Raw genomic sequence first — 25767 nt, 5'->3', positions numbered from 1 at the left:
GATGCCAGAGTTTTGAGAGATTACTATTTGAGCACGATCTGGACGTGTGTTCGCCAGAAAAAGGAGATTTGTAAAGATGGATGTCATGAATTGATAGATATGTATATATGATGATTTTTGAACATTATTAAGGTAAATACACTGCTGGAAATTGAAATAAGAACACCGTGAATTCATTGTCCCAGGAAGGGGAAACTTTATTGACACATTCCTGGGGTCAGATACATCAAATGATCACACTGACAGAACCACAGGCACATAGACACAGGCAACAGAGCATGCACAATGTCGGCACTAGTACAGTGTATATCCACCTTTCGCAGCAATGCAGGCTGCTATTCTCCCATGGAGACGATCGTAGAGATGCTGGATGTAGTCCTGTGGAACGGCTTGCCATGCCATTTCCACCTGGCGCCTCAGTTGGACCAGCGTTCGTGCTGGACGTGCAGACCGCGTGAGACGACGCTTCATCCAGTCCTAAACATGCTCAATGGGGGACAGGTCCGGAGATCTTGCTGGCCAGGGTAGTTGACTTACACCTTCTAGAGCACGTTGGGTGGCACGGGATACATGCGGACGTGCATTGTCCTGTTGGAACAGCAAGTTCCCTTGCCGGTCTAGGAATGGTAGAACGATGGGTTCGATGACGGTTTGGATGTACCGTGCACTATTCAGTGTCCCCTCGACGATCACCAGTGGTGTACGGCCAGTGTAGGAGTTCGCTCCCCACACCATGATGCCGGGTGTTGGCCCTGTGTGCCTCGGTCGTATGCAGTCCTGATTGTGGCGCTCACCTGCACGGCGCCAAACACGCATACGACCATCATTGGCATCAAGGCAGAAGCGACTCTCATCGCTGAAGACGACACGTCTCCATTCGTCCCTCCATTCACGCCTGTCGCGACACCACTGGAGGCGGGCTGCACGATGTTGGGGCGTGAGCGGAAGACGGCCTAACGGTGTGCGGGACCGTAGCCCAGCTTCATGGAGACGGTTGCGAATGCTCCTCGCCGATACCCCAGGAGCAACAGTGTCCCTAATTTGCTGGGAAGTGGCGGTGCGGTCCCCTACGGCACTGCGTAGGATCCTACGGTCTTGGCGTGCATCCGTGCGTCGCTGCAGTCCGGTCCCAGGTCGACGGGCACGTGCACCTTCCGCCGACCACTGGCGACAACATCGATGTACTGTGGAGACCTCACGCCCCACGTGTTGAGCAATTCGGCGGTACGTCCACCCGGCCTCCCGCATGCCCACTATACGCCCTCGCTCAAAGTCCGTCAACTGCACATACGGTTCACGTCCACGCTGTCGCGGCATGCTACCAGTGTTAAAGACTGCGATGGAGCTCCGTATGCCACGGCAAACTGGCTGACACTGACGGCGGCGGTGCACAAATGCTGCGCAGCTAGCGCCATTCGAGGGCCAACACCGCTGTCCGCTGTGCCGTGCGTGTGATCATTGCTTGTACAGCCCTCTCGCAGTGTCCGGAGCAAGTATGGTGGGTCTGACACACCGGTGTCAATGTGTTCTTTTTTCCATTTCCAGGAGTGTACATTGTTTGTTCTCTATCAAAATCTTTCACTTGCTAACTATGTCTATCAGTAATTAGTGCCTTCAGTTCTTAGAATCTTTTATTTAGCTGGCAGTATTGGCGCTCGCTGTATTGCAGTAGTTCGTGTAACGAAGATTTTTGTGAAGTAAGTGATTGATGAAAGGTATAGGTTATTGTTAGTCAGGGCCATTCTTTTGTAGGGATTATTCGAAGTCAGATAGCGTTGCAATTAAAAAATATTGTGTGTCAGTTTAGTGATCATCAGAATAAGTAAAGAGAGAAATGTTTGAGTACGTTCAGTTTTTTTCAACTGTTTGAAAAACAAATAACGTAAGAGGTTTACTAGCACAGTCATTCATAATTTTCTAAGTTCAAAAAAGTTCAAACGTGTGTGAAATATTATGGGACTTAACTGCTAAGGTCATCAGTCCCTAAGCTTACACACTACTTAACCTAAATTACCCTAAGGACAAACACACACAGCCATGCCCGAGGGAGGACTCGAACCTCCGCCGGGACCAGCCGAATTTTCTAAGGGGACCGACAATATGTTGCAGATGATTTAGTACATATTACTTATAATCGCCCCGCCTACTGTAGCTCTTTGCAATATTGTACTGGTTTTGTTGTTTCACCATTTGCAGTGAAGTCAATGGAGTGGTAATTAACGGCCGTCGTGTCCGAAACTTGACACGGCAAATAAAGGATATTTCTCATTTCAGCTTCGACATCATTACAAAACGTAGTTTTAACAACGATCGCGTCACTGACATTTACAATAAAAGATCCGGCATTGTTTTTAAATTTTGTCGTTTAATAAAGGCTAACCGTCACAGCAAAAAAGAGAATTTTAAACGAACTTCCTGCCAGGGGTTATATATGATTTTGAGATGAGGTTGAGGAAATCCGGCACTAACACGAATCCAAAACAGGTTTATCGCAGTTGCCATGGATGCTAGCCGGTACCAACCAAACAGAGATCTGTACACAAACCTAGACACTGACAAAATCCGTAACATCATTCAGGCCAAGCCGCAATTATTTTTCGACACAACACCATTATCGCCTTATAGCCTCATCTGTAACATAGGAATCAATCCACTTGACCCCAGAACAAAATTTGCCAAAACGACGACAGCCACAACCTTTCAATTTCGTAATCCACCCATCCCACTACATAACAATCAGCAATCATGATCCTGTCATAAAGTCATTTTCGTAATCCCAGTTATTTGATGGAAGCATGGATGTAAATAGTTGCGATAATTCGTGAGAGACAGACACTCAAGAAACAGACGTGCGTTACAGGTTTAGTTTCCATGCACTCTAAGAAGATCAGTTAGAAAGTACGATACCTAACAAAACAAACGCAACAGTATTGTGTGGAAAAACGTCATTCATCATTTGTTTTAAACAACTGTTTTATGGTAGCTGTGTCATTGGTATTTAAAGCATATTCTTTCAAAATATTGGATACGTGATTAGGAATGCAAACACGCAAGTAGCTGTATTGTTCAGGATATATTGCGCAAGGATATGTAATGTTAGATCATCTTGGTCTGAATTACATAGTAACTCAAAGAGAATTTGCTAATAATTTTAAATAGGCTCTAATGCATTAGGTCGGTGCATTAATTTGCAGTCAGTCTAGAAGAATGCGGGCGGGAGTTATCGTAGACTAGCATCACTTCACTCAGTCTTCGTGGTGTTGTTCTTGGACTGCGTCTGCAAGACGCCTCCCTTGTTCACAGTAAACGACAGCAGTGGTAGTTGGTTACACCAAGATGAAGCAATTGGTGGTACACCAGAGGGTCGCTGTTCCACCAGATGCGTAACATTGTCTTTCGTGCGCAGGTCTTTCTAGGAGTGTTGCTGCTTTGTTTGGGGAAAACTATTCCTCTCTTTTCCTTATGGTAGTACAAAGACATCATTTCTCGTCACCAGTAATGGTACAGGGTAAGAATAGTCGGTGTTATCCACGAGCCAATTGATGACGAGCAAACAGAGATGCACATATAACACCCCGCAGATTTTTGTGATTTTGGCTTATAGCATGCAGTACCCATACACCCGATTTTTGAACCTTTCCCACTTGATGTAAATGTCGCACGATCGTGGAATGACGACAGTTCATTACATTTACCAGTTCTCGAATAGGCTGACGTGGGTCACTGTGGATTAATGCGTTTAAACGGTCTTCGTCAAACCCAGAAGATCTTCCTGAAAGTGAAAAGTCATAATGTCCAACCGATCCTCCTTAAGGGGGGTACGGCGTCAAACGAGCCGACTTTCAGCAAGAGAGGAACCACAGGAAATTTTAATTTCCACTGTCTATACTTTTACAAATTAATTCATAAAACTTTGTCAGCATGACCACGAAGGATTCATGATTGACACTCATAGCAGTGGAAGTTCAAAAACATAACAACATAAATTTTTTTTACTTGTGAAATTTCATCTTTTTTTCACTTGTTGCATTTGTTGCTATAGGTAGTTTTTTCATAATTAAGAGAGATTCTTCGATGAATTTTGCACAACATACAAACCATACTTACAGATGTATGAAACTCTAGAATTTACTCAATTTATGAAAAAATGAATGAGCTGTTACATTTTAAGCTTTATGTTTATAAAAAGCTGAAATTTTATAGCTATTTATCCCAATTTTTACCAAAGTTTTTAATACATTTGGAAAATTCTAGAGTTTTATACACCCGTAAGTATGGTTTGTATGCTGTGTAAAATTCATCGAAGAATTCTCTCTTATTTATGGAGAAACGTGTACCTATAGCAACAAATGCAGCCAGTAGTAAGTAAAAATAGTAAGTGAAATTTCGCATGTAAAAAAATTATTTTGTTATGTTTTTGAGCTTCCACCGCTATTAGTGTGAATCCTTAATCCTTCCTGGTCATGCTGACAAAGTTTTATGAATTCATTTGTAAAAGTTTAGACAGTGGAAATTGAAATGTCCTGTGGTGCCTCTCCTGCTCAAAGTCGGTACGTTTCACGTCCTACCCCCCCCCCCCCCCCCCTTAAAACGAGAAAACCGTTCTCATGCCGTACTGCCTCCTGCGGCAGTACCCCTATGAGTGGCGCAAATGTTTCTGGCTGTCTCCGCTGCTGTCATTGCTGTAATGAAAACAAACAGTAGAGTATGTCGAAAATGTCCCGATTTGTCAACTTGGAACTCAATTTCCTAGCGTCCACAGCTCCGTTCGCTATCTCCAAATGATAGAATGACAATATGTAAATTGTAACAGCAACAGTGCACTACAAATGAAAAATGATGATCGATAAATGAAGCGTTACCAACCGGAATACCAGCATTCAAAACCAAAACGTTGCTAACTTATGCACCAGCCTTTAACAGTACTAATGGTAATGCTTTGTAGCTACTTATTTGTCACACTTAACCTCTGTAATCTGAAACTTACTGGCAGGTTAAAAGTCTGTGCCAGACCGAGACTCAAACTCGGGACCTTTGCCTTTCACGGGCAAGTGCTCTACGGACTTCTTTTTTTGTTGATCGCATTGTTCGTTGCATTTGTTCTGGCCGGACGTTCCATGAGACCCGTTCAGGTTCATAGTTCATCCGTTCACTCAGTTTTTTTATTACAGAGGGCAGCTAACCCTCTGATCGAACACGCTGAGCTACCGAGCCGGCAACCGACTGAGCTACCCAAGCACGAGTCACGCCCCGTCCTCATAGCTTTACTTCTGCCGGTACCTCGGCTCCTACCTTCCAAGCTTCACAGAAGCTCTACTGCGAAACTTGCAGAACTAGCATTCCCGGAAGAAGGGATATTGCGGAGACATGGCTTAGCCACAGCCTGGGGGATGTTTCGAGAATGAGATTTTCACTCTGCAGCGGAGTGTACACTGATATGAAACTTTCTGGCAGATTAAAAGTGTGTGCCGGTCCGAGATTCTAACTCGGGACCTTCGCCTTTCTCGGAAAAGTGCTGTACCGACTGACTCTATTCACACATATACCGACTGATTCTATACATCAGCTCATTCAGTGCGATAACGAACTTGTTTTAAAGCTTGTTAATGAGCTCTGAAAATAACTGCTTCTGCTATTTAGTTGATATGTCATTGCCAGGAGATCCTATGGATAGTCAGACTGCAGAACAATGGCTCGACTGATTAACAGCATGCTAAGTGATCGGAAGTTCCAGGTAATCAGTGGAAGCAACATAAGTAAGGAGAGGAAGCTGAACAACGGATTGCCTCAACGATCAGTTCTCTCACCCTTACTGTTCAACCTATATCCATCTGATCTACCTGACACTTCGTCCAGAAAATACTGCTATGCCGATGACCTGGCTCTAGCCGTAAAACACCAGGAAATGAAGACAACAGAGGAGATTCTAGTCAATGACCCGTCTGCATTAGATAATTACTTCAAAATCTGGAGACCCGAACCCAGTGTGAGTAAAACAGAAGTGTGTTGCTTCCATCTAAATAACCGGTTGGCGAACCTAAAACTGGAAGTAAGTTTCAGAGGCAGGATTCTTCGTCATAATTGGAACCCAAAATATCTTGGTGTCATCCTGGATCGTACACTATGCTTCAAACACCTTCTTAACTTAGCTGCCGGCCGGAGTGGCCGATCGGTTCTAGGCTCTACAGTCTGGAACCACGCGACCACTACGGTCGCAGGTTCGAATCCTGCCTCGGGCATGGATGTGTGTGATGTCCTTAGGTTAGTTAGGTTTAAGTAGTTCTGTGTTCTAGGGGACTGATGACCACAGCAGTTAAGTCCCATAGTGCTCAGAGCCAGTTGAACCATTTTAACTTAGCTCAAAAGCTAAGGACTCGAAACAACATCCTCCATAAGCTATGCGGAACTACCTGGGGATCTTCAGCAACCACCCTGCGATATTCAGCTCTGGGCTTGGTGTGCTCAAGTGCTGAGTATTGTGCACCTGTTTGGATGAACAGTTATCATACAAGGCTTGTTGATACCCAGCTGAATACGACAATGCCAGCTGAATACGACAATGCGCATAATATCTGGCGCAATCAGTACTCCAGTTTATTGACTTCCACTGTTAACCGGTATAATGCCTCCTGATCTACACAGATGTACTGCCCTTATGGGAGAATTCCATAGGATCTCCAGGAAATCTAACCTACCCATGCATAGCGACGTGCCACTTTTAAATCGCAAGAGACTGAAATCACTCCATCCAACTCTGTGTCATGCTGCTGACATGGTTGCTAAGAATTTCAAACCTCTTGACGAATGGAAAGGTCGGTGGGAGGCAGTGACAGATGTTTACCTGCATACCATCGTCTCAGGTGCTAAACTCCCAAGTGGATTCGACTTACCACGCAAGACCTGGACTACTCTCAACAGAATCCGTACCAGCCATGGCCGATGCAGGGATGCTCTCTTTAAGTGGAAGAAGCTGCCTGATTTAGCATGAGACTGCGGGGCTCCATACCAGACTGTTCACCACATTGTCAGTGAATGGAGGATTCGAGCCTATCACGGCGCCAAAGAGGACTTCCTGCCAGCAACTCCAAATGAAGTGCGCTGGATTGAAGGTTCAAAATGGTTCAAATGGCTCTGAGCACTATGGGACTTCACATCTGAGGTCATCAGTCCCCTAGAACTTAGAACTACTTAAACCTAACTAACCTAAGGATATCACACACATCCATGCCCGAGGCAGGATTCGAACCTGCGACAGTAGCGGGTTCGCGGTTCCAGACTGACGAGCCTAGAGCCGCTCGGCCACATCGGCCGGCTCTGGATTGATGGATTGGATATTCAGTTGTAAAGACAAACTTAAGTTTCTTGTGTGTCAATATGTGCATATGTATAGGTAATTTAATTTCATGATATGTCTGTATTAGCCATACGCTAAATAAATGTTCTAAAGCTGTTTCATATCACCATTGCTTTCACGTACACTGACTGTTTATTTCTCAACTACTTTCAGACCCTCCGCAATGAGACCGGCATCGACTCGTTCGAATTCGATGCTGGCCAGACGAGCTGGCTGCCGCAGCTCCCCGTCATAGAGCCAGTAGAGCGGAACCCCGTCCGCTTCACCGACGAGTACGCGGCGACCGCCTCTCAGTTCGGGCCCCTGGTCGAGATACAGGCCGCCGTGGAGAGCCAGCGGCTGCCTCACTTCTTCCTGATGGACATCGTGTCCAGCAGCTGGGGCGCCTCGGGCGGTCTGCGGACGCTGCTGCCCAAGCTGCTCGAGATCAGCATGGTGGGCCACCCGTTCGTGATGCCAGAGATGGTGGGCGGCGCGACGCACGTCCTCCCCTCCAAGGAGCTGTACACGCGTTGGCTGCAGGCCACCATCTTCATGCCCGCCGTCAAGTTCTCCTTCACGCCGTGGGACTACGACGACGAGGTGCGTCCATTTCTGACACGTCGTCTATTGAGCTATCTTGTGAGGCGGTGGCTGCGTCAGGGCTTTTTCCTCACATTTTATCCTATTAGCGTACATAGTTTGTCTGTGAGACTCTCTTTTCTCATATCTGCTTCTCATTTCGAATGGGCCTACTTTGGACCACGCTTGTTCAACTGTTGGACTTTGATCTTTGCTATGTACTTGCCAATATGATGTTGCAACCTCTTTGGTCACACTGGCACTCGGACAGAGAGGATATCCGAACTGGTCCCTCATGTGTTCTACCAGAGACGGAGCTGGGAATTTCGCCAACCGTGGGAGTACCTCAAAGCCACCCGGATAGTTCACGTGCGGACGAGCATTGTCGTATTGGAAAGTGGCACAACGATACTGTCGCATGAGGGTTACACATAGAGACGCTGGATGGTTGCGACATGCAGTTCTGCTGCCAAAGTTCCCTGTGCCACTACCAGCTGTATCTACAACTACATCTACATCCATACTCCGCAAGCCACCTCACGCTGTGTGGCGGCGGGTACCCTGAGTACCTCTATCGGTTCTCCCTTCCATTCCAGCCTCGTATTGTTCGTGGAATGAAAGACTGTTGGTATGCCTCTGTGTGGGCTCCAATCTCACTGATTTTATCCTCATGGTCTCTTCGCGAGATATACGTAGGAGGGACCAATATACTGCTTGACTCCTCGGTGAAGGTATGTTCTCGAAACTTCAACAAAAGCCCTACCGAGCTACTGAGCGTCTCTCTTGCAGAGTCTTCCACTGGAGTTTATCTATCATCTCCGTAACGCTTTGGCGATTACTAAATGATCCTGTAACGAAGCGCGCTGCTCTCCGTTGGATCTTCTCTCTCTCTTCTATAAACCGTATCTGGTACGGATCCCACACCGGTGAGCAATATTCAAGCAGTGGGCGAACAAGTGTACTGTAACCTACTTCCCATGTTTTCGGATTGCATTTCCTTAGGATTCTTCCAATGAATCTCAGTCTGGCATCTGCTTTACCGACGATTAATTTTATATGGTCGTTCCATTTTAAATCACTCCTAATGCCTACTCCCAGACAATTTATAGAATTAACTGCTTCTAGTTGCTGACCTGCTGTATTGTAGCCAAATAATAAAGGATCTTTCTTTCTATGTATTCGCAGCACATTACACTTGTCTACATTGAGATTCAATTGCCATTCCCTGCACCATGTGTCAATACGTTGCAGATCCTCCTGCATTTCTTTTCAGAACAATTTTCCATTGTTACAATCTCTCGATATACTACAGCATCATCCGCAAAAAGCCTCAGTGAACTTCCGATGTTATACACAAGGTCATTTATGTATATTGTGAATAGCAACGGTCCGACGACACTCCCCTGCGGCACACCAGAAATCACTCTTACTCCGAAAGGCTTCTCTCCATTGAGAATGACATGCTGCGTTCTTTTATCTTGGAACTCTTCAATCCAATCACACAATTGGTCTGATAGTCCATATGCTCTTACTTTGTTCCTTAAACGACTGTGAGGAACTCTATCCAACGCCTTGCGGAAGTCAAGAAACACGGCATCTACCTGGGAACCCGTGTCTAAGCCGACGGCTCCCACAGCGTGACTCCAGAACTGATACTGCTGTGCCTCTCCAAAACACCGGAAGGGTAGTACCTCTCCCCGCATCTCGTATTCACCCTCCCTCTCTTATTTCATAATTTCTGCGGGCCTGGGTCGAAACTGTGTGAAACTTACTCGTCGAGGAATAGGGCTCTAGATTCAGTGATTGAAACCACAGTTGAGAGGTAATAGTTACGCGGCACTCGGATTGTTTTCCGCAAAAAGAGAATAGCTAGCATTTTCCAATGTCGATTTTGCTGCCGAGTTCCTTCGGGCGAGGTCGGTGACCAGTCTAGGTGCCTATTCTGCATCTTTCCGCCATTGTGCCGATCGTTTCGGTACTCAAGAGCACCGAACGGTCTAGTACTTGAATTAGAGTCCCTGAATTGTTCAGTGTGCATTTCGGTAGCCATACCGTTCGGGTCTAGAGAACCGAAGTACTGTTGTCGGTTTGTGTCGCGCAAGCCAATCAGAAGCAAGCGGTCGCAGATTCGCGCGTGCGCACTGCAGCACTCACAGCGCCACAAACACAAATCGGCTAGCAGACGACACAGGCGCACTATTCTTCCAAGTACCGAAAATTGCATTTACGTTGCCATAACACATGACGCCGCATCCCATCGAGCTGACGTGCCCGCCTTCATCGACCTTGCCTCCGCTTTAACAGTGTCAGGAGCTGTATATCCATTTCTATGATTCTCAGCTAAAATGCATAGAAATTTTTACAGTTTCTCTGACCACATGTTTCCATGCATGCATAATAACGATAGCGTATTTGACTGTATTCTGCAGATTGTCGTAAATGCCGCATTATGTCGTCTTATCTCATTCACACTGACATCGTGTTTTGGATTTTACGTTTCGAAAAATGAGTTAGGAATAGTGTTTGGTACCACATTGTACGAATACATCTATAAAACACCCGAAAAATTGGTTCTGAGAGTTTCAAAGAATAAGAAGATAAAACAGAATGTGGTTATAACTCGCCCCTAGAGATCCAAATGATTAAGTAGCCCACTTCCCTATATGATAAGTCAACGATTTGGGTCTTAAAAACAAAATTGAAAAAAAAAACGCGTTATCGGGAGCTCCTGCAGTTTCTCGAAGTTTATAACATGCATCTCATGAATGAAAATGTTTCGTATATGGTGCTACAGTCTAAAAATATTACGGCAGAAATCTTTCACCCCTGTCTACTGTGGTTGAGGATTCGATCGTAGATAAATATTTGTGACAAGCAAGATTATGAAGATGACTGCTGCTAGTTACATTCCCAGTAATTTAAGTTGTGCTCTTAGATTCCTGTCTAACCGCATACTCGATATTCGGAAAAAATTGTGTATTATTTCTGACAAGAAAAAATATAAAGGTCACTGTCGGTTGTTTCACTAACAGCAGTTTCACCTCCAACAATATTTGGTATTTTAAACACACAGAAATCACGAAATGATTACTGAGGAAGTGCGCTCTTTGTATCGCATTCCCGCGCGCTAACCGCTTTTCTTTTCTTTTTGTTTCTTTCTTTTTTTTGACTATCGTCCTGCTTTGAGAACGGTGTCCCAGACAAAAATTACAATGTTCTGTATGTGTGAGGTGTGTGTAAATGTTGTCTGCATGCGTTGCTGAAGAGAGTGAGGTGTTTGGCCGCTCCAAACGACAGACACTCAATTTTTGTAGTACTGTGTGGACTGTAGAGGAACGTAGGCTGACTTCGTTGTCAAACGGTGATGCGTAAGTCATAAATGCGTGATAGTTCGGAAGGTTTCAAATATCAGGTTTCACATAATTGCTTTCCATTGTTACACAGTTGCAAACACGTTTTGATAATTACTAGCTAACCCATTTGTGGGAAAAAGTGCGCAAAGGCACTAGTAACGTCAGTTCACATACATGTAATATACGTTAGCAGAGCCGATGTCTTGATATTTAATGATCTTTAAACTCTTATTTGCATAAAAATAACACGTATTTTGAGAAAATATTGACCGAAAACTTTTTTTTTATGTAATCAATCACAGTAACAACGTAACCTAACCATATTTCTAACAAAGGAAAAAGTCAATTACGAACTCACTTTATAACCGGATGCGTCCTCTGGTGATTCTTTAGTAACACAATCACTAAATCCAAAGCTAAAACCGCTAAATATGTTTAAAATAACAAATTATAGGTGTACATAAACCACAGCTCACCGATCGACAGGGCCAGATCGAAATCCAAAACATCTCGGTACAATTGTCGTAAAATCGGTAACAAGTCTCAGAAGCTTACTGAATAGGATATTTCGATAAATAACCGAAAATGACGTCACTACCGAGACTAACCTAGCGCCGATCGGTATGAACGATACAGAATAGGGCCCCTGACCCGTGACCGCCGGCCGTGTTCCAGACGCTGGAGATATGCCGCAGCCTGATGGAGCTTCGCGCCCAGTACGCCCCGGTCGTCGAGCAGCTCCTGCAGAAGGCGGCGGCCGCCGGCACGCCGGTCAACCTGCCCGTCTGGTGGGTCGACCCGAGCGACTCTGTAGCGCACACCATCGACTCAGGTATCGCATGCTGCTTTCTTCTAACCTAGTTTTTCTGTTTCCACTCCAGTGGTCTTTCCTCTGCACTGTATGTTCATTAACCACCACCGACAAATGGTGACTGCATATGGAAGTTTGGGCCTGGCTGTGGATCCTGTCTGGATAGCTAAATGGTAAGGCGACCGCTCGCCCGATAAGCGGGAAATCCAGGTTCGAGTCCCGGTCCGGCACAAATTTTCATTGTCGTCATTCTATTCTACTGTTCATGATTGTCCTTATTCACAATTGCGAATAGATTTAACGTACAGACAAACGTATTTTGCTTCCTACATTAACACGTCACCATAAGCACGTGACTTTATTTCGTTTATGTGATAGAGTTGTCCAACACAAAGGCAGCAGGAAGGAAACCCCCGGCTGCAGATTTGCAAGGCTATAAGGTAGTACACTGGTCACGACACAGGCGAACATATGTGAAACTGAACCACTGGAGCAACATATGAGAAACAAGAACAACAAGCTATTAAAATAATGTATATCAAAACGTACTCAGCTTTTGTTTTGCGAGGAGGTATAGCACTATAGCACTGATGTAAATTTACAAATGTAATCTAGGCTGACACAGTAAATGATTACTAATTAATGTGACTGAGGTTCAGTATAGACTACACTTAGAGAGTTTATAAATTCAGTCTCTTACTTGTTAAACACTTCGATTAGTGTTCGGCACACGGATATTTTTCTTTATTTTTGTTTCATCCCCCCACCCACCCACCCAGCCGCATGAGAAGAAATGTTATTAACACATGATTTCAAGAACAATAAATAGGATGGCTTTCTGTTTTTTTCCCTCAACACAAAAATGTTAAGACTGTTTTCTTTTTTAAATTAAAAAATCAAACAACTAACAGCTAAAAAATGAAAACATGAACATATGAGGGGCGTTCAGAAAGTAAGCTCCGATCGGTCGCGAAATGGAAACGACTGTGAAAATCCGATAAAGCTTTGCACAGATGTGTTGGGTAGTGTCTCTAGTATAACCCCAGTTAGCATCACGTCGCTCTTCTCATTTCTGAGCTCGCAGTGAGTGCGTAAAGATGTCTAGAAAATAGTGTCTGCCGCCAAGTACGAGGGCCTGGTGAGAAATTTCGCCTGAAGCTATGCAGCTAACATTACATAACTGTCGTGCTGTTTCGTCTTCACGACAATTCTCAGCCGCATTCTGCAGGGGCAATGAAGATGCTCCTGCATCGTTTTCAAATGGAAATGTTAGATTACCCACAATAGAGTCCGCAATTGTCTCCCCCTGATTTTCATCTCTGGTCACATGAACCGCTGTCTTTGAAGACAACATTTTGACACAGACAACGAGGTGTAGGCCAGCGCCGGCCGAAGTGGCCGTGCGGTTAAAGGCGCTGCAGTCTGGAACCGCAAGACCGCTATGGTCGCAGGTTCGAATCCTGCCTCGGGCATGGATGTTTGTGATGTCCTTAGGTTAGTTAGGTTTAACTAGTTCTAAGTTCTAGGGGACTAATGACCTCAGCAGTTGAGTCCCATAGTGCTCAGAGCCATTTTTTTGTAGGCCAGCGTGGAGAATTGGCGGAAAGCACTGGCGGCTGCCTTCTATGATGAGGCTATTGAAAAGTTGGTACAACGCTATGACAAAAGTCTAAGTCAGAACGGCGACTACGTAGAGAAGTAGCTGAAAGGTGTAGCTAATTGTTACAAGTAAAACATTTCTGATGTTCACTGTGGTTTCAATTTGGCAATCAATCGGAGCTTACTTTCTGAACAGGCCTCGTATTAAAAACACAGCAGTTATTGATGAAATTATTCTAAGAAGAAACACTCCACATTCACTTAAAATCTGAAGGACCCGCACGGCGAAGGAGCATTTCGAGACGAGAGAAGAAGTTCCATACGGTTGACGTGTGTGGTTAGAAAAAAGATAGTCTGTTGGGACGGGAACTATGGAGGTAGGTGTTGGGATGGATACTGTGACTACAGAAGATGGGAGAGACGGAGGGTGGGGAAGAGTTTGCTGCATGTTTAGGGTAGTGGTTTAAAGAGGAAAGCGACGGGGATTAGTGGAGACGGAAAAAGAGGGGAGACCAGTGTGGACTGTGATTGGAGGGTAAGACTTAAAATTGGTAGGAGCGATAATTATCGGGACGGATCTCATTGTCTGTGAGAGGGAGTAGGTTGAAGTTGCGTTTAGATAGGTTATGTAGTGTGTGTTGTTTTGTAGAGGTGCGGTAGTGTACTGCGGTTGGTGATCAGAGGGGAGACAATGAGGCTATTGGGATCTAGTTTACAGGTAGCAGAGGAGTTGAGGTGTTCGATGTGGTTGAGGAAGAGAGGGAATTTGATGAGATGGTAGAGGATACACATGGAGGAAGCTAAACGGATATGGAAAGTGAGAAGGAGAGCATGGCGTTCGAGGATGTGGAGGGATTTATAGAACTTTGGTCGGGTGGATATCCAAGTAAAATTTGGATAGTAGAGGATGGGTCAGATCAAGGTTTTCTTGGATGGAGAATAGTTGAGAGGTGTTATCACCAGGTTCGGCCAGATGGTAGTTCTAGTTTATTTGTTACTTTCTGTTGAATGGTTAGTACACGCTGGTTTCCGCAATAGTTGCTAGTCGAGGGTCAGTCCAAGATGTTTTAGTATATAAGTTAACTGCACAGGATTGTGAATAAATCATAAGGTAAATGTCATTAAGAGGGAAAGTGTAGGTGGTTCTTTCTATAATTATTGCCTGGCTTCTGGAGGGGTGATCTTGAGGAACCATTGTTAAAATAAGGAGGTAAACTGATCACGGTGGATTTGGAGGGACTGTTGGTATTTCTGGAGTGTAGGTTAGGGGGTGAGAGATGTGGTGTCATCAGCATACTGAAGGAGATGGAGTACGGGTGGGATTGGTTTGGGCAAATCAGCAGTGTAGAGGAGATAAAGGACAGGAGACAGAACGAGGCCTTGGAGCACGCCAGCAGTGGGATGGCACCTGGTGTTAACTGTCTGACGACTGTAACTGGTCGACAACTGATGATTTCAGATTGGAACTGAATAGTCATTGTAAGCAGCTGTAAGCTAATGGAAATAGAACTGCAGGTGACTGGAGGCAACTGAATCGTACCTGGAACTATCCGAGGGACCGTGTGGCTGCTGAAATCCTGCACTCGGCCTTTGAATCTGAGACTGCGGTCCATTTGGTGATGCATCAAATAGTTCTGGGACCAAGCGCTGTCTGTGGTGGCAGATGTAACTATTGGCGGATGAATGACCTATTTGAATATCTCGTAGCGGAAGTATAAAGTATAGTTGTGGTACGCTCGTCATATGGGAGGCGGCTGATCGCACTGTCGGTGGCTCCACGCTGAGACTGCCTGGCGCGTGGGTGTGGCACGCTCTATAGTACGACGCTGATTATCACGCGTGTCGGAGGTACACCAGTTTGCAACAAGCAGACATGCATTCTGCAGTATAAACTTTCTTTCACCAGATTTGTACAGTAATTATTCATAACGGCGAGTATTGTAGTGTAAAGATAATGTACGAGAATTCTACCAAAATCTTTGTTCACCAAGGCGACTTCCTCATTACAGGTACATACATGGAACACCTGATTTTTCCCTTATAAAGACATTAACTGACTAGAATAGAGCAAAAAATAATCTTGCAATCACATGCTCATCTGTGAACTAATCCGCAGTCTGTCAAAACGTCATTTCATTTTCAGCGATCTCGACCAAATATTGCAGGTGATCGCACTGACGGACTTTCACTTGCGGCTTCTGTACCATAATTTTGCGGAACAAGTGAATGTTACCTAACGTATGATGTACTAGGAAAGGAAAGAGCCAAAATATGAAAATCGTCTCTTTATTTGCAGTTTCATTTTTTGCCTGCAATATTATTGCTTTTCCTAAACCCGCCAGGATAGCCGAGAGCGCTAACGCCCTGCTTCCTAGACTCGGGTAGGCGCACCGGCCCCGGATCGAATCCGCCCGGCGGATTAACGATGACAGCCGGTGTGCCGGCCAGCCTGGATGTGGTTTTTAGGCGGTTTTCCACATTCTACTAGGTGAATACCGGGCTGGTCCCCACGTTCAGCCTCAGTTACACGACTCACAGACATTTGAAACACATTCACACTATTTCACGATTTACACTAGATGCAGACTAAGGGGTACACTAATTCCGTCCCGGGGAGTATGGAGTGGCGGCAGGAAGGGCATCCGGCCATCCCTTAAAAATTAACCATGGAAAATCCGTCCTTGACCCTACCGACCCTGCGCACACTGAGGGATAAAGGCAGTAGCAAAAGAGAGAAAGAAAGATTATTGCTTTTCCTAAATCGTGTGATTAACTTTGCAAGATTTGCTTGTGTATGCTACGACGAGCTTCGCTTAGCAGAAAGAAGCTCCTTGGTCTGTCTCTTTGAGCCGCCTCTGGAGTATGCTTGTATGTTTGCTGGGCTGCGAAGGCCATCAGCCAGTGGGAAAAGATCGCGGATGTGGAACCACGTACCGATATATTTCTGTACGAACTGCCATTCTGTTCCACGTTTTCTGTTTCGGAGGCAGTCTCGTCGATTCTGCAGCTTACTGTGCCTGTCGATGCGAGATGGTTCGGAGATTCTACACTGATGAATATTAAGAGCGAGATCTTTCCAATTACTTGCCATTGTGCCAGCTAGGCGACATTTAGCTTATTTCCGACGTGCCTGCTAAATATTCGCACCTTTATTTTGCGATCTCTTAGCATACGGAACCAATGGTATCCTTTCGCATTTTGAAACGAAGCTCATAGTTTTCTCACTTTTCGTGAAATGAAAGCTGATCGGGAAGTATGTTCTCAATACTTCTCGTTGTATATTCAAACTTGTAACCCTTTAATTCATTGTAAACGATTTACTGTAGTGCTAGCCGTCGCCCATTGAGAATACGTAATCTGGTTAGTCTTCTCGAGAGACTTGCTTTGCGTTAGATACATTAAGAAGCCATGTGGGCTTTCTGAATTAACTGCAGTGGTTTGAGAATGCTCTGAATTACGAATATTTCGTTTAATATAAGTTGTTTCATTTATTATCTTACGTAACATAGCTACATGATCCCATGGCCCCATCTTGTTCACACCTGTTTCTGCAGGATTCGTCACATCTACGCTCAGATACTGCACGATCAGTTTACTGAATTAAGTATATGTACCATGCACACCAATAGCAATAAATACCCAGTTATTCGCACAGACCAAGGTTAGAAGCGGCGGTAGGTAAGTCGATGGATGCTGTTTCGGAAGACTGATGATTTCTGAATGAAATGTAGAGTGTTCTGAAATGTTAGTGAGATGTTCCGTGGAACACATCATAGCGAGAAGTCCCCTATTTGCAATATTGTTCCTAGATTTGGTTCTTAAATTATGTACTGATCTACATCGTATAACGAAGTGTTACGATAAATATTCCTTTCAAGTCCAAATTCAGCGACTGCATGTACGAGAGATCACCATCTTATCAAGGCTTTGCTATAAAATGAAAGCATACACATTATACTACTTTTGTATAGGTTCTTGATGAATGATGACCTATTGTTCGATGTTTCAATACCCAACTATACAAAATGCATTTCCGTTATAGCTACAAGGAGCGATAAAACAGTGTCCGTTCGAAGGCCGTACAATAGAGAGTCGGTATGGCAATCGGGTAAAACCGACGTGAGCATCCAGGCAATCCTCCCAGCGACGCACCAGGTTCAAGAGACCCGTTTGGTAAAATGCCGTGACCCACTGAATGAAGAAGTACGTAACTGCCTCTTGCACATCCTAGTGCGACATTAACTGTCGACGCTTGAATGCCTTTTTCAGGGACGGAAGGCGTGATCATCGCATGCAGAGAGATCAGGACGACGGGTGCTCGACTGACTCCCACTTCAGTTGGTGTAACTTCTGCGTAACGTCCAGACTGACCGACGTCTTGTGTTGAATCGCGACCGACGTGGAACTTGGCGCACCATTCTACAACGGTGGTTTCGACAGGCGTGCTGCCCCATAAACATCCTCCATTTTCCGATAGATGTCTACCGGTGTTTGTCTTTCGACAGCCAAGAAAAGAATAACAACACGTTCATCCTGTTTGGACGCATTTGGTAATGACGTCGCTATAGTTCACGTTTCCTCATTTATCGCACACACGCCGGAAAGACAAGAATGCCACTCTAATTCCCTTTCTACATGTCGGGGCATATACAGGGTAAACATTAATAAAACAGAAAAACTGCAGGAACGGATTCCTGTGTGGAAGGGGGAAAAAAGTTCCAATGAACATGTGTCCGGAAATGCATCGTTTTCACGGTAGATATCACTGACTAATAACACTTTCTCTGACTACGAGCCGTGCGGGGTAGCCGCGAGGTCTTAGGCGCCTTGTCACGGTTCGCGCGGTTCCCCCCCATCTGAGGTTCGAGTCTTCTCTCGGGCTTGGGTGTGTGTGTTGTCCTCGCATAAGTTGGTTTAAGTTAGATTAAGTAGTGTGTAAGCCTAGGGGCCAACAGGTCCCACAGGAACTTAGGGCCAATGACCCCAGCAGTTTGGTTCCATAGGAACCTATAACAAATTTCCAATTTCCTACCACATGCCGTGTGTTTCCTGTGTGCTACAGACTGCATGATTGACGCAGCGTACTGTAAGCAGCAAAAATGTTCAAATGTGTGTGAAATCTTATGGGACTTAACTGCTAAGAAAAACAGCTTACACACTACTTAACCTAAAGTACCATAAGGACAAACACACACACTCATGCCCGAGGGAGGACTCGAACCTCCGCCGGGACCAGCCGCACAGTCCATGACTGCGGCGCCTCAGACCGCTCGCCTAATCCCTCCCAGCTGTAAGCTGCAGAATGGTCTGGTATTTATATAGGGAACAAGCCGAGATGGTGTTTGTTTACGGCCAAACCGATGAAGAAATGTCGAGAGGCAACACGGCTATACCAAAACAAGTACCCTCACAGACACCAACCACATCAAGCAACATTTCAAGGCCGTTTTTGGGCGTTCGTGTGATCAAGGATCCTTTCAGACAGAAGAACGTGCAGGGAGGCGGCGGACTCTCCGTACACCAGATTTCGAGGTTCGAGTTCTACGCGATATTGAAACAAACCCTAGTACAAGCTCTAGGGAAGTGGCCCGCCAAGATAGTGTATACCAAAGCACGATTGTGTGTTCCCTGCATGACAGCCGCTACTATCCGTATAACCTGCCGCGACTGCATGGTTTAACAGCAGCGAATTTCACCCGAAGGGAACGATTTTGTCGATGGTTTTTGCACCAGACCATCACAACTATTGGATTTCTATCATCAATCCTCTTATGTAGCATTTTCCTTCTTTTCCTGCCTTCTTTGCGTGTGTGCTTCAGTTTTATTAGGTCTGTCCACATTCGTTCCTTTTAATGCGTGTCAGGGCGCTGATGGCCTCAACGTTGAGCGCCCATAAGCCCCAACACACACACACACCTCTTTACCGACGAAGATCGTTTACCAGAATTGGCATCGTTAATCTGCATTATGGTCATCTGTGGACTACAAACAATCCTCAGGGAGTGGTCGAGGGGTCTCATCAGCACTGATTCAGCATCAGCATGCGGGCAGGGATTCGACTATTTTGGCTTGATCCCGCCACGAATACCGGACCATTATGCTGGTTACAGAACTGCGTCAACCACACAGCCTTCAACACACAAGGAACACATGGCACCTGGTCAGAGGAACTTTGAAATAGCTCTGAGCACTATGGGACTTAACATCTGAGGTCATCAGTCCCTTAGACTTAGAACTACCTAAACGTAACTAACCTAAGGACATCATACATATCCATGCCCGAGGCAGGATTCGAACCTGCGACCGTAGCAGCACCGCGGTTCCGGACTGAAGGGCCTAGAACGGCTCGGCCACAGCGAGAAGAACTTTCATTCGTTATCGCTTTCTACCGTGGCAGTGACACATTTCAGGACACATGTTCGTAGGACGTCTATCCTCCATTTCCAGACAGGATACCGACCCTGCGGTTTGTCGGATTTATTAATGTTCACCCTGTATATCCACACCGGGGACCCGCTACGTTGCGGCAACTCCTTCAGAAGGAAATTTTTTGATCGCCCGCTATACATTAAGCAAATGTATTCGAATGTCATTATTTCTAAAAACACTTGTGATCAGATCACCTTCCCAATTGGATGACAGTTCAGGTATTTATTTAACAGCTCATTGGGAGTTGTTTAGTCTTTACCCGACAACACACCAGTTGCAAGTTCCCCGCCGGCCGGAGTGGCCGAGCGGTTCTAGGCGCTACAGTCTGGAACCGCACGACCGCTACGGTCGCAGGTTCGAATCCTGCCTCGGGCATGGATGTGTGTGAAGTCCTTAGGTTGGTTAGGTTTAAGCAGTTCTAAGTTCTAGGGGACTGATGACCTCAATAGTTAAATCCCATAGTGCTCAGAGCCATTTGAACCATTTGCAAGTTCCCCTCTTCACCGCTTAATTTTTTCGGTAGGATCACCGGGTACAATGTCAGCAGCTTAGCGATGCTGTACCGACAACAGGTACTGATTTGAAACTTTCTGGCAGATTAAAACTGTGTGCCGGACCGAGACTCGAACTCGGGACCTTTGCCTTTCGAGGGCAAGTGCTCTACCAACTCAGTTATCCAATCACGACACACGCCCCGTCCTCACTGCTTTACTTCTGCCAGTACCTCCTCTCCTACCTTCCAAACTTCACAGAAGGTTGTAAGTAGGCTGTTTAGGTTTTTTAATTGGTAACGCCACGTAGTGCTCTGTATGAAAATCACTGGCTGTGCTGTGTGCAGTCTGTGGCTGGTTTGCATTGTTGTTGGCTATTGTAGTGTTGGGCAGCTGGATGTTAACAGCGCGTAGCGTTGCGCAGTTGGAGGTGAGCCGCCAGCAGTGGTGGATGTGGGGAGAGAGATGGAGGAATTTTGAGAGCGGACGTCTGGACGTGTGTCCATCAGAAAGGGTAAATTTGTAATATTGGATATCATGGACTGGTATATATATTATGACTTTTGAACACTATTAAGGTAAATACATTGTTTGTTCTCTATCAAAATCTTTCATTTGCTAACTATGCCTATCAGTAGTTAGTGCCTTCAGTAGTTTGAATCTTTTATTTAGCTGGCAGTAGTGGCGCTCGCTGTATTGCAGTAGTTCGAGTAACGAAGATTTTTGTGAGGTAAGTGATTTGCGAAAGGTATAGGTTAATGTTAGGCAGGGCCATTCTTTTGTAGGGAATATTGAAAGTCAGATTGCGTTGCGCTAAAAAATATTATGTGTCAGTTTAGTGTTGATAAGAATAGGTAAAGAGCGAAATGTCTGGGTACGTTCAGTTTTGCTCAGCTGTTTGAAAATCAAATAATGTAAGAGAGTTATCAGCACAGTAATTCAATAATTTTTCTAAGGGGGCGTTTCAAGGTCTCCTGCGAACTTTGCAGGACTAGCACTCCTGAAAGAAAGGATATTGCGGCGACATGGCTTAGCCACAGCCTGGGGGATGTTTCTAGGATGAAATTTTCACTCTACAGCGGAGTGAGCGCTGATATGAAACTTCCTGGCAGATTAAAACTGTATGCCGGACCGAGACTCGAACTCGGGACCTTTGCCTTTCATGGGCAAGTGCTCTACCAACTGAGCTACCCAAGCACGATTCACGCCCCGTCCTCACAGCTTTACTTCTGCCAGTACCTCGTCTTCTACCTTCCAAACTTTACAGAAGCTCTCCTGCGAACCTTGCAGGACTAGCACTCCTGAAAGAAAGGATATTGCGGAGACATGGCTTAGCCACAGCCTGGGGGGTGTTTCTAGGATGAAATTTTCACTCTAAAGCGGAGTGTGCGCTGATATGAAACTTCCTGGCAGATTAAAACTGTGTGCCGGACCGAGACTCGAACTCGGGACCTTTGCCTTTCATGGGCAAGTGTCCTACCCACTGAGCTACACAAGCACGTCTCACGCCCCGTTCTCACAGCTTTACTTCTGCCAGTATCTCGTCTTCTACCTTCCACACTTTACAGAAGCTCTCCTGCGAACCTTGCAGGGCCAGCACTCCTGAAAGAAAGGAAGTTTAATCTGCCAGGAAGTTTCATATCAGCGCACACTCCGCTGTAGAGTGAAAATTTCATTCTAGAAACATCCCCCAGGCTGTGGCTAGGCCATGTCTCCGCAATATCCTTTCTTTCAGGAGTGCTAGTTCTGGAAAGTTCTCAGGAGAGTTTCTGTGAAGTTTGGAAGGTAGGAGACGAGGTACTGGCAGAAGTAAAGCTGTAACGGCGGGGCGTGAGTCGTGCTTGGGTAGCTCAGTTGGTAGAGCACTTGCCCGCGAAAGGCAAAGCTCCCGAGTTGGAGTCTCGGTCCGGCACACAGTTTTAATCTGCCAGGAAGTTTCATATCAGCACACACTCCGCTGTAGAGTGAAAATTTCATTCTAGGTACTGATTTGTCACTTGGTCACTTCCATTCAGGCGATAGTATTCCGGTAAATGTTACGACACCTGCCCCTGTCACGCAGCGCTCTGTGTGTCCTTGTGCGCAGAGTTCCTGCTGGGCGAGGACCTGCTGGTGGCCCCGGTGCTGGACGAGGGCGCCGTCGCGCGCGACGTCTACCTGCCGGCGGGCACCTGGAGGGACGAGGCCGACCCCGAGCACCCCACGGTGCGCGGCCCGCGCTGGCTCTACGACTACTCTGCGCCGCTCAACACTCTGCCCTACTTCACCAGGATCGCCGACTCCTAGACGTCACGGCCTGAACGGGCCGTGTGCGCACGAGCAGCGAAACAGAATACTTCGCACAACACCAGCAAACGGATTTGTCACTGCAGTGTCGAAAATGTATTCGTGTAAAATAATATGTATTGTGATACACGTCAATGCAAGTGTTTATTATCATTTCTTCCGTACATTCACCCCAATTCCTTTCCTTCCACTTAGAACAAACCTGCTTCTTTGTGCATAAGCCTCTTCTCTTCTTCTCGGTAGCTGTGCTGGCTGAAAAACTGGCTGAAGGGTAGTTCTACTAATAGTCTACAGCAGTACTGTGGTCGACAACACAGGTAGACATAATACACAAGTGGCCATTAAGATTGCTACACCACGAAGATGACGTGCTACAGACGCGAAATTTAACCGACAGGAAGAAGATTGGTTGGTTGGTTTGTGGGATTAAAGGGACCAGACTGCAACGGTCATCGGTCCCTTGTTCCAAAACTTAGAAACTACCACACAGAGTAAAAAACGGATAATAGAGACAACAGACAACACAGGACAAGAAAAACTCAGACAAAGAACAGACATAACAAATTAAAATCACACGGAGTGTGTCAGTGGTTGACCGACCATAGAATAAAAAAGGAAAAGCCAACCACCGAGAACACATTAAAAACTCAGTTTAAAACAGTAGGCTAAAGGCCAGAATCAACACAAAACAATACACATCAACACTCATATTAAATGATAAAAACCTTCTGCCTGAATAAAACGTAAAACTAAGCCAGCTATAGCAGGGTCATCAGTTAAAAGGGCAGGGAGCGTATCAGGCAGCGCAAATGTCCGCCTGACCACAGCTAAAATGGGGCAGGCCAACAAAATGTGGGCCACTGTCAAAGCCGCCCCGCAGCGACACAGAGGAGGGTCCTCCCGACGCAGTAAGTAACTGTGTGTCAGCCGGGAGTGGCCAATGCGGAGCCAACAAAGGACGACTGAGTCCCTGCAGTTGGCTCGCATGGATGACCACCATACAGTCGTCGTCTCCTTAATGGCACGGAGTTTATTGGGTGTGATCCGATAGCGCCATTCAGTGTCCCAAAGCGCAAAAACTTTTCGGCGGAGGACCGCTCGCAAATCAGTCTCTGGGAGGCCAACTTCCAGAGATGGTTGCCTGGTGGCCTCTTTCGCCAGGCGGTCAACATGTTCATTGCCCAGGATACCGACATGACCAGGGGTCCACACAAAGACCACAGAGCGGCCGCAACGGGCAAGAGTATGCAGGGACTCCTGGATAGCCATCACCAGACAAGAACGAGGGAAATACTGATCGAGAGCTCGTAAACCGCTCACGGAATCGCCACAGATCACGAAGGACTCACCTGAGCAGGAGCGGATATACCCTAGGGCTCGAAAGATGGCGACCAGCTCAGCAGTGTAAACGCTGCAGCCAGCCGGCAAGGAACGTTGTTCGGAATGGTCCCCTAGAGTTAGTGCATAACCGACACGACCAGCAACCATCGAACCGTCAGTGTAAGCAACGTTAGAGCCCTGATACGTGGCCAGGATGGAATAAAAGCGGCGGTGGAAGGCCTCTGGAGGGACTGAGTCCTTCGAGTCCTGTGCCAAGTCGAGCCGAAGGCAAGGGCGAGGAACACACCATGGGGGTGTACGCAAAGTGGCCCAAAAAGGACGTGGAACAGTGAAAACTCTAAGCCCGGAGGTAAGCTCTTTGACGCGGACTGCAATCGTACAACCTGACCGGGGCCGACGTTCTGGCAGATGGACGACCGATCGCGGGAACAGGAGACAATAGTTTGGATGCCCAGGCAAGCTAAAAACATGGGCAGCATAAGCGGCCAGTAAATTTTGGCGCCTGAACCGCAATGGAGGGACACCTGCTTCCGCAAGTATGCTGTCCACTGGGTTGGTCCAGAAAGCACTAGTGGCAAGGCGTATTCTGCTGTGTAGGATTGGGTCCAGTACTCGCAACGCAGATGGGGATGCTGAGCCATAAGCCAGGCTCCCATAATCCAGACGAGACTGGATTAACGCCTGGTAGAGCCGTAACAGGGTAGATCGGTCGGCGCCCCAGCGGGTGTGGCTCAAGCATCTCAGCGCATTTAGATGCCGAATATGAGGCAGCCAAGTCAGCCGGGCATCAAAAACTACACCCAAAAACCTGTGGGTCTTCACCACAGCAAGGAGTTCGTCGGCAAGATAAAGTCACGGCTCAGGATGGACTGTTCGGCGCCGGCAGAAATGCATAACGCGGGTCTTGGCAGCCGAAAACTGAAAACCAATCGCTACAGCCCAAGACTGCGTCTTGCGGATAGCGCCCTGTAGCTGACGTTCAACAGCTGCAATACCAGTAGAGCGGTAGTAAAGGCAGAAGTCGTCAGCATACAGGGAAGCGGAGACAGAATTTCCCACCGCCGCAGCGAGCCCGTTTATTGCGATTAAAAACAGGCAGGCACTGAGGACAGATCCCTGTGGTACCCCGTTCTCCTGGACTCGGAAGGAACTATGGGAGGCCGCGACTAGCACGCGGAAGGTACGATACGACAGAAAATTTCGGATAAAGATCGGCAGAGGGCCCCGAAGACCCCATCCATGAAGGGTAGAAAGTATGTGATGACGCCATGTCGTATCGTACGCCTTCCACATGACGAAAAAGACAGCGACCAGGTGCTGACGGCGGGCAAAGGCAGTACGGATGGCCGACTCCAGACTCACCAGATTGTCGGTGGCGGAGCGGCCTTTGTGGAACCCACCCTGAGACAGAGCCAGAAGGCCCAGAGACTCCAGTACCCAATTCAAGCGCCGGGTCACCATCCGTTCGAGAAGCTTGCAAAGAACGTTGGTGAGGCTAATGGGGCGGTAGCTGTCCACCTCCAAAGGGCTCTTGCCCGGTTT

At 46.5% G+C, this 25767-nt stretch overlaps 1 protein-coding gene and 1 non-coding gene across 2 annotated transcripts in view; one reads left to right on the top strand and one right to left on the bottom strand.

Annotated features, from left to right (window-relative positions):
- LOC126419400 (myogenesis-regulating glycosidase-like) overlaps nucleotides 1-22884 on the top strand; it is a 54598-nt gene extending 31714 nt beyond the window's left edge. Inside the window, exons 4-6 of the mRNA XM_050086588.1 lie at nucleotides 7508-7936; nucleotides 11944-12100; nucleotides 22685-22884. Coding sequence (XP_049942545.1) covers nucleotides 7508-7936; nucleotides 11944-12100; nucleotides 22685-22884 — 786 coding nt within the window. The remainder of the gene's footprint in view (nucleotides 1-7507; nucleotides 7937-11943; nucleotides 12101-22684) is intronic.
- Trnas-uga (transfer RNA serine (anticodon UGA)) lies at nucleotides 21722-21796 on the bottom strand. The gene has a single exon. It is a non-coding gene; the product is annotated as a tRNA-Ser (tRNA).
- Nucleotides 22885-25767: the final 2883 nt, after the last annotated feature.

This window comes from Schistocerca serialis, chromosome 9 (assembly GCF_023864345.2).
Source record: "Schistocerca serialis cubense isolate TAMUIC-IGC-003099 chromosome 9, iqSchSeri2.2, whole genome shotgun sequence".
Taxonomy (NCBI): domain Eukaryota; kingdom Metazoa; phylum Arthropoda; class Insecta; order Orthoptera; family Acrididae; genus Schistocerca; species Schistocerca serialis.
Note: the sequence above shows the minus strand (reverse complement) of the source record. Positions and strands in the feature narration are given on the sequence as shown.